General features: G+C 49.5%; 1 protein-coding gene across 1 annotated transcript; it reads left to right on the forward strand.

The window, feature by feature from the left end:
* Positions 1 to 483: 483 nt before the first annotated feature.
* EMH_0027300 (uncharacterized protein) lies at positions 484 to 8,282 on the forward strand (the record flags this gene model as incomplete). Its single annotated transcript, XM_038022048.1, has 2 exons — positions 484 to 1,550; positions 1,853 to 8,282. The coding sequence occupies 2 exons, from the start codon at positions 484 to 486 to the stop codon at positions 8,280 to 8,282; spliced, it is 7,497 nt and encodes a 2,498-aa protein (XP_037877902.1).
* Between the last annotated feature and the right edge of the window lie 3,641 nt (positions 8,283 to 11,923).

The raw sequence follows: 11,923 nt of genomic DNA on the forward strand, positions 1-11,923 counted from the left end.
ACAGCTGCAGCAGCAGCAGCAGCAGCAGTTGGAGTAGCTGCTTACTGTACAGCCTACAGCTACATGAGGCTATGAGAGCCTCTGTAGGGGGCCGCCGCGCGCAACGAGACGCAAAGGAGAGGCAGCGGCCGCCGGGATCGGGATCGCCATTGGGTCGGTGGATCCCCAGGAGTTGTTGTATTGGGTTTGTTCGTTGCTCCTACGGCGCTGCTTGCTGCAACCGCTGCAGCAGCAGCAGCAGCAGCAGCAGCAGGATAGCGCCGGGGTCTTGTGCGAATTTACTTCGGCCTGCAGCTGCAAGGACACCGACGACACACATCAACTCATCGTCAAGCAGCAGCTGTCTGCTNTACTTCGGCCTGCAGCTGCAAGGACACCGACGACACACATCAACTCATCGTCAAGCAGCAGCTGTCTGCTGCTGCTGCAGCAGCAGCAGCCACAAGCAGCAACATAAAGATGCAGCCTATACCCCGACGCTGCATGTGGGGTCTTGTGGGCCTTGCGGGGTTTGGCCTGTATCTGCTAGAATCCTTGGGGGGTGCTGAGGCATCGTTGCCTATTGAGGTCTCCTCTCTCTCCCCCTCGTCTCCCCAAGCCAATCGCGATCCCGATCCCAACCCCCCACACCCTCTGCAGCGCCGCCCCGCAGCTGCTGCTGCTGCAGCAGCAGCTATCTCTGACCCCTCACACTTAAGCCGAGAAGATGTCGGCTCGCTGCTGCGGCTACCCAGAAGAGTGCAGCGGCGCAGCAACAGGTACAGCAGCAACGCCCCCAACCGCAGCGACGATGAAGACCTTGAGCACGAGCTGCAGCAGATGCTGCGAGAGGAGATGCAACAGGAGTTCAAGCAAGACATGCAGCAGGAGCTGAAGGAAGAGCTGCAGCAGCAGGGGCTGCAGCAAGGCATGCAGCAGCAGCTGCAGCAAGAACTGCATCAGGAGCAGCAGCATGAGCTGCAGGAGACTCTGCGGCAGGAGCTGCAGCAGCAGCAAAGGCCAGGATTGCCTATAGGGAAACAGTGGGCCTCCTTCGGCCGCAACCACAGCAAGAAGGGCGTAACGCTTGCTGCTGTTCTGCTGCTGTGTCTCGTTATATTCCGTATAGCGTACAGCCGCATGCACCAGCTGCAGCAGCAGGAGCAGCAGGAGCAGCAGCAGCTGCAGGAGCAGCAAGAGGAGCAGCAGGAGGAACAGCAGCCGGAGCAGCAGCCCGTCCCCACGGACATAGCAGCGGACGAAGCAGCAGCAGCAGCAGCAGCAGCACAGACAGACCCCACAGCAGCAGCAGCAACCACCCCTGAAGACGAAACACCGGTGGCAGCAGCAGACGGAGAAGCATCAGAGGCAACAGCAGCGGAGACAACAGCACCAGGAGCAGCAGCAGCACCAGAAGCAGCAGAGGCAGCAGCAGCTGAGGGAGCAGCTGCAGAACCTGAGAAGGAGTCCCCCGAAGCAGCAACAGCAGCAGCAGCAGCAGCAGCAACAGCAGCAGCAGCAGCACAAAGTGCTGCACCTAAGAAGAAGAGAATATCAACATTACTATCATCGTCAGATGATGAAGAGGAGACACCGATACCTATATCTGGGTTGCGGCCAGCAGCAGCAGGGCTGAAAGCAGCAGCAAGAGAAGTACATACAAAAATAAAAAAAGCAGCAGCAGCAGATGCAGGGACTCGTGCATATGATTCGGCTCTGGATGCTATCGAAGCAAAAGCAAAGACAGAGATATATGANGTAAGCTAGCAGCACAAGCAGCAGCAGCAAAAGAAAGAGCAGCAGCAGCAAAGAAAGAAGCAGATACAACAACAAAAAGAGCAGCAGATGCTGCTACCTTCGCTGCTGCTGCGAGGAAAGCAGCAAAAGAAACGAAGAAAAAAAATATAGTAACAGCAAAAGCAGCAGCAGCTGATGCAGAAGACGCAGAGAAAAAAATAAAAGATGCTATAGAGAAGAAAGAAAAGGCAGCAGCATCACGAGCAGCAGTAGACAGAGCAGCACTACTATCGGACCCGAAAGCAGCAGCAGAAGCAGCAGCAAAGAGAGCAGCAGAAGCGGGACGATTGGAAGCAAGAGCTGCTGCCTTGAAGCGAGCAGCAGCAGCACCAGCAGCTAAAGCAGAAGCAGATGCAGCAGCAGCAGCAGAGAAGGCAGCAGTGGCGCAAGCAGCAGAGGAAAAGGCAGAAAAGTCTAGATATGCCGAAGACAAGGCAAGAGAAAAAGCAGCAGAAGATACAGCTGAAGCACAGGCAGCACGAGAAGAAGCAGAAGAAGCAGCAGCAGAGGCAGCAGCTGCAGCAAGAAGGAAAGAAAACGCAGCAAAGAAACCAGCAGGTGCAGCAGCAGAAGACGAATCATCAGCAGAAGAGTCTGATGATGAAGCAGAGACACCAGAGCAGCTGGCAGCAGAAGCAGCAGAAGCAGAAGAGATAGCACGAGAGTCAAGGGCTGCAGCAGAAGCAGCAGCAGATGTAGCAGCAGCAGATGCAAAAGCAGCAAATGCCGCAACAGCAGAAGCACAGGCAGCAGCAGCAATAGCAGCAGAGTCAAAGGCCGCGCATTTGAAGGCAGCGGAAGCAGCAGAAGCACAAGCTGCTGCAGCAGAAAAAGCAAGAGCAGCAGCAGCAGCAGCACAGGAGATAGCACAGCTTGCTGCAAGTGGAAGCAAATCACCAGAGGAAGTAAAACGTACACTGTCAAAAGCAGCCAGGACGGCAGCAGCAGATGCAACAGCAGCAGCAGCAGCAGAAGAAGAAGCAGCAACAGCAGAGCAGAGGGCCAAAGCATCGTCTGCAGCAGCGAAGAAGGCAGCAGCAGCAGCTGTAGAGGCAGCAGAAACACTTAAGCGAGCAGAACCAGAGGAAAAAGAAACAGCAGCAGCAGCAAAGAAAGCATTGAAGGCCTCAAAACTAGCTGAAGGGGATGCAGCAGAGCTGGCAGCAGCAGCAGCAAGAGCAGCAGCAGAGCTGGCAGAGCTGGAGTCGACTCTAATAGCATCTAAGTCTATTGCCCAATGGAAAGCAGTAGTAGCAGAGAACGCAGCAACATCAGCATCTTCTGCTGCTACTGCAGCAGCTGCTGCTGCATCAAAGGCAGCAGCAGCAACCGGAACAAGGCCTGTCCCCACCCCGCTGCTGCAGCAGTTCGATGAGATGACAGAAGCTCAGGCTGCTGCTACTCGGCTTGCTGCATGTTTAGAAAAGGAGAAATCAGCAGAGCTGATGGGGCGGCTGCAGCAGGCAGTAGATGAGGCGGTGCGCATACGAAAGGCAGGGGAGACAACAGAAAACGCAGCAGCAGCAGAGCAGCAGTGGATGCAGCTGGAGGAGCAGCTAGACAACGTGTCTAGGGAGATGCACTCTGTGCTGCAGGCCGTTGCTGCTGCTGCAGCAGAGGCTTCGCAGGGGCTGCCTGAGGAGATAGATGTGGGGCCTTGGATGCCTCTCCTAGAACAAGCAGCAGAAGAGAATGACTACATCGATGGGGTCACCTCCACTGTAAACTCTCTAGCAGCAGAACACTTGCAGCTGAATGAAGGTGTTAATCTCGCGCTGCGGAGCCTAGAGGCTATAGCATCCTCAGGTCGTACGGATAAAGTGTATCTGTGTGCTGCAGCAGATGCAGCAACATTTCTCTTTGAAAACACAAAGAGGATGGTGTGGGGGGTAGAGAGCTGTCGTCAGTTGCTGCGTGATGGTGCAGAGGCAGTAAAGGCCCCTATAGCTGTAAAACGAAGCGATAAAAATAAATGGCTTGTGGCTCAGATTGAGATGTCTACGGGGGTGATGGCTGCAGTGTGGCGCAGGATGGAGACACTGAAGGGTGCATACGGAACAACAATGTTAAGCCAAGTAGAAGAAGTATTAAAAAAAGCAGAGAGTTTTTTAGGGGCTCATAATCTACAAAGACAAGCAATAGAAGAAAGTACAACACCTGAAGAGCTGTATACAGCTGAAGCAAACGCTAAAGAAATAGAAAAAGTACTTGATGAGCTTGTTGATGCTCTGAGAGGTGATGAAGGTGACCTTCCAAAGATGAAATATGTTATACCTCTAGGTGACCCTGCTCTGCAGCGTGTTACTATGGAGCTAGCAAAAGATGCAAGAGCTAGCTTCACCGAGGATCGTTTGTCTTTTGAGGAGGGGATGGTGCATATATACAGCTCTCTAGGAGATAGTTTTCCTGGGTTAGATAAACCTGAGAATGATTGGCCTCACCGGGTGTCTAGGCAGGTCCTACAAAAACTTGTAAAAGAAGTTGAAGACCTAGAAACTAATGTTAAACATCTTTCACGACACTTTGAGAAACATGCAACAAATACAGAAAAATATAGTCTTCTATGGAAGGGGAGACCAGTGGACTCAATAAAAGCAGCAAGAAATGAAGCAGAAAAAACAATAGAAGATACACTCGATATGGAGAGTGCACGCGCGGATGCATGTCAGCTGGTTGCAGACTATGAGCTCCTTAATCTCCTAGAGATAGATATGCAAAGAACAGCAGAAACTATAAAACAAATACCAGCCAAGCTGCTGCTGCAGGATACAGAAGAAGCAGCACAGGCAAGAACATTTATTAAGGAGGCATTTGCTGCTCTAGAAAAAGCTAGGATTGCGAAAGATGTTGGAGAGGTGGGGCGAGCTGCTGCTGCTGCAAGAGAGAGCGGTAACAGTCTCAGAGACTATCTCTTCTTCTTACAATACAAAGAAACACATATGGAGCTGCAGAAGATGGATGAGCAAGAGGCAAAGGAGGCAGAGGAAGCAGAGGAGACAGAGGAGACAGATGAGACAGGGGACGGAGGGGAGAGTGAGGATGGAAAAGAGACAGAAGGGACATATAGGAGTGGAAAGGTTGAAGGGAGAGAAGAGACACAAGACGCAGAGGAGACAGAAGGGACAGAGGAGACACAGGAGTCAGGGGAAACGCAGGAGAGAGAAGGAGAAGAAAAGGCGCAGGAGACAGAAGGGGGAGAAACGAAAAAAGAGACAAAAGAGACAGAAGAGACAGAAGAGAGAGGAGAAACAGAACAAACACGAGAAACAACAGAGACACAAGGGACAGAAGAAACAGAGCGAACACAAACGCCAGACAAGGCAGAGGGAACAGAGGAGGCAGCAGAGGAAGAAAAGAAAGAAAAGAAAGAAGAGAAAGAAGAGACAGAAGACACTGAAGGGACACAACAGACAGAAGAAACACAACAGACAGAAGAAAGAGGAGAGGGAGAGGAAAAAGAAGGGACAGACAAGAGAGAAGAGACAGGAGAGGCACAACAGCCAGAAGAGAAGCCGAAGACAGAAGAGACACAAGCGAAACAGGAGACAGAAGAAAAGCAGGAAGAAGAAAACCCAGAGACTGAAGAAAAAGCAAAAGAGACAAAGGAGACTGAAGAGACACAAGACAAAGAAAACACACATAAGCCAGGAGAGACACCAGAGACAGTAGAGACAAAAGGGACAACAGAACAAGCAAAAGAGACAGAAGAGGCAGCAGAGAGAGGGGAAACAAAGGAGACAGAAGAGAAAGGAGAGACGAAGGAGGCAGAAGAGCCAAAGGAGACAGGGGGAGCAGAAGGGACAGAAGAGACAGAGGAGGAAGAAGAGACGGAGGAGGAAGAAGAGGAGGGTGAGGAAGAAGAAGAAGAAGAGACAAAGGGGACAGAAGAAACAAAAGGGACAGAAGAGACAGATGCGAAAAAGGAGACAGAAGAGACAGCAGAACCTGTGGTGGTGAGGGCGATAGCAACGCCAGTGGAGACGAAAGGAACAGGAGAAAGGGAGGAGATGAAGCAGACAGAAGAGACAAAGGAAACGGAAGAGACAAAAGAGAAAGAAGAGGAGAAAGAGACAGAGAAGACAGAAGGGACAGAAGAGACAAAGCAGGAAGAAGAGACAGAGGAAGAAGAAGAGGAGGATGAGGGAGAAGAAGAGACAGAAGAGGAAGAAGAGAAAAAAGAAGAGAAAGAGACTGAGAGGGCAGAAGAACCAAAAGGGACAGAAGAGACAGAGGAGACAGTGGAGCCTGTAGTAGCACCGCCAACGGAGATGCAGGAAACAGAAGAGAAGGAAGAGAAGGGAGAGGAGACAAAGGAGACAGAAGAGATAAAAGAAGAAGAGGTGAAGGAGACAGAAGAAACAGAAGAGGGAGAAGAGACAGAAGAATCAGAGGAAGAAGAGGCGGAAGAGGAACAAAAGGCAGAACAGAAAAAAGAGAAAGAAGAACAGGATGAGATAAAGGGGGCAGATGAGGAAAGGGAGACAAAGGAGAAAGAAGAGACAAAAGAGGAAGAAGAGACAAATGCATCAGAAGAAGCAGAAGGAAAAGAAGAAATAGAAGGCAAAGAGGATACGGGGGAGACAGAAGAGACAAAAGAGGGAGAAGAGACAGAAGAGTCGGAGGAGGAAGAAGAGGCGGATGAGAGAGAAGAGACAAAAGAAAAAGAAGAGAAAAAGGATGAAGAAGAGACAACGGCGGCAAAAGCAACAGAAGAGACAGAAGAGACAAAGGGGACAGAGGAGACACCGCCAACGACGACGAAAGAAACAGAAGAAAGGGAGGAGATGAAGGAGGCAGAAGAGACAGAGGAGAAAGAAGAGACAGAAGAGGAAGAAGAGGCAAAGGAGACAGAAAAGACAGAAGGGACAGATGAGACGGAGGAATCAGAGGAGGAAGAAGCAGATGAGGAAGAAGAGACAGATGAAAAAGAAGAGAAAAAAGAGGAAGAAGGGACAAAGGGGACAGAAGAGACAGAAGAGAAAGAAGAGACAGAGGAACCAGTGGAGGAGACACCGCCAACGATAACAAAAGAAACAGAAGAAAGGGAAGAGATGAAGGCGGCAGAAGAGACAGAGGAGAAAGAAGAGACAAAAGAGGAAGAGAAAGCAGCGGAGACAGAGGAGACTAAAGAGGAAGAAGAGACGGAAGAATCGGAGCAGGAGGAGGAAGAGGCGGAGGAGAAAGAAGAGACAGAGGAGACAGAAGAGACAAAAGAGGAGGAGAAAGCAAAGGAGACAGAAGAGGAAAAAGAGGAAGAGAAAACAACGGAGACAGAAGAGACTAAAGATGAAGAAGAGAAGAAAGAATCGGAGGAGGAGGAGGAGGAGGAAGAGGCGGAGGAAGAGGCGGAGGAGAAAGAAGAGACAGAGAAGACAGAAGAGACAAAAGAGGAGGAGAAAGCAAAGGAGACAGAAGAGGAAGAAGAGGAAGAGAAGGCAACGGAGACAGAAGAGACTAAAGAGGAAGAAGAGACGAAAGAATCGGAGGAGGAGGAAGAGGCGGAGGAGAAAGAAGAGACAGAGGAGACAGAAGAGACAAAGGAGGAAGAGAAAGAAAAGGAGACAGAAGAGAAAAAAGAGGAAGAAGGGACGGGAACATCGGAGGAGGAGGAAGAGGCGGGGGAGGAAAAAGAGACAGAGGAGACAGAAGAGACGGAGGAGAAGGAAGAGACAAAAGAGGAAGAGAAAGCAGCGGAGACAGAAGAGACTAAAGATGAAGAAGAGACGAAAGAATCGGAGGAGGAGGAGGAGGAGGAGGAGGAGACGGAGAAGGAAGAAGAGACAAAGGAGACAGAAGCGACAAAGGAGGAAGAGAAGGCAACGGAGACAGAAGATACTAAAGATGAAGAAGAGAAGAAAGAGTCAGAGCAGGAGGAGGAAGAGGCGGAGGAGGAAGAGGAGACAAAGGAGACAGAAGAGACAAAAGACGAAGAGGAGACAAGCGGAGCAGAAGAAACAAAAGCGACAGAAGAGACAGAAGAGATAGAGGAACTCGTGATAAAAGAAACAGGTGAAGGGGAAGAGAAGGAGGAGACAGAAGGAGAGACAATGGAGACAGAAGAGACTAAAGAGGAAGAAGGATCAGAGGAGGAAGAAGAGGCGGAGGAGAAAGAAGAGACAAATGAACCAGTAGAGGCAAAAGAGGAAAAAGAGGAAGAAGCAGAAGAAGATACGAAGGAGACAGAAGGGACAGGAGAATCAGAGGGGGAAGAAGAGACACAGGAGACAGTAGCGCTAGCAGGAACAACAGAGACGAAAGAAACAGAAGAATCAGTGGAGGGAGAGGGTACAGAAGAGACAGAAGAGAAGGTAGAGATAAAGGAGACAGGAGAGACAGCAGAAGCGCCAGGAAAGGCAGAGGAGACAGAGGAGGAGGAGGAGGAGGAGGAAGAAGAGACAGATGAGGAAGAAGAAGAGACAGCTCAGGCAAGAAGGGGGAAGAGAAAGGAACAAAAAAGACGAAGGAGACAGAAGAAGCGCATGCGAAGGGCGAGGGACGAGGAGTAGAGGAGACAGAAGAAATGCAGGAGACTGTAGCAGTGGAGAAAGCAGATAAAACAAAAGAGGAAGAAGGGACAGAGAAAACAGAAGAACAGCAAGAGATAGGAGCGGCAGAGGAGACAGCAGAGGGAGAGGATACAGGCGAGACAGGAGAGGAAAAAGAAACAGAAGAGACAGAAAAAAAAAAAGGAGACAGCTGGGACTGAACTGACGCCGTTTCCCTTGAAACACAGCAACCCTTCCCTCACCCCACACTCAGTACCTGCTGCTGCTGCTGCTGCTGGTGCTGCTGCTGTTGCTGTTGCCGCTGCTGCTGCGGCTTCAACAACTGCAGAAGCAGCAGTAACAGCAACGGCCGCTGCAGCAGCCGGGAGAGTGGCTACAGGACTGAGAGAAAAAGGAGAAGAGGGAGAGACAGGAGGCGAATCACGGCTACTTCGAGTGTCTCCTCCAGCCATACCCAGCTCTTGCTGGCTAGCTGTCTAGCTAGCTGGCTAGCTAGCTGGCTAGCTAGCTGGCTAGCTAGGTAGCTGGCGGTCTAGGGTGTCTGCGGGCTTCTGTCGGTGCGACGATGCAGTCTTCTACTCTCCGCCGCGGCGCTCAACACCACCACCACCTACAACAACAACTGCAGCAACAAAAAAACAACAACAGCAACAACTGCAACAAAAAAAAAAAACAAAAGCAACAAGAGCAACAAGAAGAATAAAAAGAACAACAGCAAGTCCTCCACCGCATGGAGAGATGTACCAGGTAGTTCCCGGTGTCTGTATCCGCGTTCGTATACGTGTGTAATATAATAAAGTTAGCTTCTTTTGATTAGGGACAGAAAAAATGAAGGAGACAAAAGGAGACAATACCCCATCGTGGGACTCCTTACTGTCTCCTTTTTGGGTGCTTTGGGGTCCCCGCAGTTTGCTGCGCTACTTTTTTGTCCTTGGGGGCATCCAGAAGGAGGAGTACAAGCTGCTGCTGCTTCTGCTGCTGCTGCTGCTGCTGCTTCTGCTGCTGCTGCTGCTGCTGCTGCAATAGCAGCCCCCGTTAGCTGCCTCTCTGGGAGCGCCTTCGCGCCCCTAGAGGTGAAAAGGAGGTCGTTAAAGGAGACAGAGACTGAGGAGACAGACGAGAAGGGGCTCCTCGCCGGCTGCCTACGGATGAGGGGTTTAGGGTTTAGGGTTTAGTCTCCTTATATCCTGCTGTCTATACACTTGCTCTCTGTACACCAGCTGTCTATACAACAGCTGGATGTACACCAGGTCTCTCTTTTTAACGACCTCGTGGTTGTTTCTTAACCAACATTTGTTCTTAGCATTGTTTCGACTACCACTGCTGCTGCTGCTGCTGCTGCTGCTGCTGCTGCTGCTGCTAGGGCTGCATGCATCAACAGTAGAGCAACTGTAGTACACCAGGAGAGTTGCAGGCTTAGTGTAATTGAGTCTCTTCATCTACATCTCCTCTTTTTACACTGCTGTCTCCACCTGCATCCACGCACTGCTTCCTCGTCTCTTCTCACTGGAACGACGGTCCCCACAAGCATACCTTTACGCAACTCTATAGCGATTGAGCAGCTGTGGCTGCTGGTGGTTAGCTTTGGCTAGCGGCGGCTAGCTCTGGCTAGTTGCAGCTAGCTGTGAATAGCTGTGAGTATCTGCCGCCAGCTGTGGCTAGCTGTTACTAGTTTTTCTAGCTGTGATTAACTGTGGTTAGCTGTGGATACCTCTGGCTAGCTGCTGATAGCTGTGGTAGCTGTGGTTAGCTGTGGATACCTGCGGATGGCGGTGGCTAGCTGTGGCTAGCTGTGGCTAGCTGTGGCTAGCTGCGCCCTCTGTGTCGAGCGGGTGGAGCAGCGTGAGTGTCTCTGAAGTGGGGCTGTTCAGCAGGCCCACATTTCTGCAGTTGAAAGGAGACAGATGTGTCTCCTCAGGGGGCGTGGCTGCTGAGGAGACAGAAGGAGACAGTTCTGTCTAGTAAGGAGACGGGTGTCTCCTCACTAGACAGAACTGTCTCCTTATAAAGGGGCAGCAGTGTCTCCTCAATAGAGACGGAGACAGCAGTGTCTCCGTAGGAAAAGAGAGTGGTTCACTCAGAAGCAAGAGATAGGGGGAGGAGGAAAGTGTCTCCTCCAGAGCTACAAACTCCACAATAGGAGACAGAAAGGTCTCCGTAGGTGGCAGGAGTTTTTTTTTTTTTTTTTTTTTTTTTTTTTTTTTTTTTTTTTTTTTTTTTTTTTTTTTTTTTTTTTTTTTTTTAATAGAGAGGAGTGTCTCCCTAGTGAACAGGAGGGAATGCATGCCTCCATAGGCAGCAAGCTGTGTTGGTGCTGCTCCTCTGTGGGGTCCTCTCCTTAGTTTATCGTTCTAGTTTACCTCTTTACTTTGTCTCTGTACATTGTCCCCTTTGCTTGCCTCTTCAGTCTGCCTCTGTAGTTTGTGTCTATCCTCTGTCCCTTAGGTTTGTCTCTTTAGCCTGTCTCTTCCAGTTGTCTCCCTCCCCTGTCCTTTTAGTTTATCTCTTCACTTTACCTTTGTAGCGTTTTCCTTCAATGCTTCTCCCTAGCTTCTATCTTTAGTCTGTCCCTCTCGTTTGTTTTCTTAACTTGTGGCTTAAGCTCGTCCCTGTAGTTTGTCTCCTTATTTTGTCTCTTTAGTTTGTCTCTTCAATTTGTATCCTTTGTTTGTTTTGTTAGTTTGCGTTTTTAGTTTGTCTCACTTTGTCTGTCTCCATACTCTATTTTGTCTCCTTAGTTTGCGTTCATAGTTTGTCTGTTTATTTTGTCTGCTTAATTTGTCCCTTTAGTTTGTCTCCATCACATGCATCGTTCATTTGTCTCTTTATTTTGTCCCTTTCATTTGTTTGTTTAATCTCTCTTTTTATTTTCCTTTCTCAGTTTGTTTTTTTCATTTGTCCCTTTAGCTGTCTCTTCAGTTTATTTCTTTCCCTTGTTTGTCTCTTTAGTCTGCTTCTTTAGTCTCTCTCTGTAGTTTTTATCCTTCATTTGTCTCCTTTTTTCTATTTACCTTCCTCTTTAGTGTGTCCCTTCAGTTGTCTCTTTAGCACGTCTCAGTTTGTCTCCTTCACTATCCTCTTTATTTTGTCTCTTTAGTTTGTCTCTTTAGTTTGTCTCTTTAGTTTGTCTCTTTATTTTGTATCTTTACTTTGTCTCCATTGGCCCGTTTACTTTGTCCCCTTCATTTGTCTCTCCACTCTGTTTCCTACATTTGTCTCTCTACTTTGTCTCCTTCACCTATCTCTTTGCGCATGGAGATATGTATACAAGTAATAGGTGCAGCAGTACGCTGCCTACAAGCAAACACAAACCCACAATAAGTGTCTCCTCCATAGAAAAACAATAAACTAAAGAAAACTCCATTCAAGCCAGGTTCACTGCTACTACTCTCAGGCTGTCTCCTCCCCCTCAACCCCTTGCAGAGAGCTGAATACCCCGGATGCTTGGGGACAGGGGACAAAGGTTAGTTATATATCTATATACATAGGGTTTAGGGTTTAGGGTTTAGGGACGAAGGTTAGTTATATATCTATATACATAGGGGCCTTTGGCTGCACTGCAGCTCGCTTACTCCTTAAACTATAAAACACGAGATACACTCGGCAGCACTGCTTGGCTCATCGGAGACAGCGTGAGCACC

Source organism: Eimeria mitis, genomic scaffold (assembly GCF_000499745.2).
Source record: "Eimeria mitis Houghton genomic scaffold, Emh_scaff1007, whole genome shotgun sequence".
In the NCBI taxonomy this organism is placed as follows: domain Eukaryota; phylum Apicomplexa; class Conoidasida; order Eucoccidiorida; family Eimeriidae; genus Eimeria; species Eimeria mitis.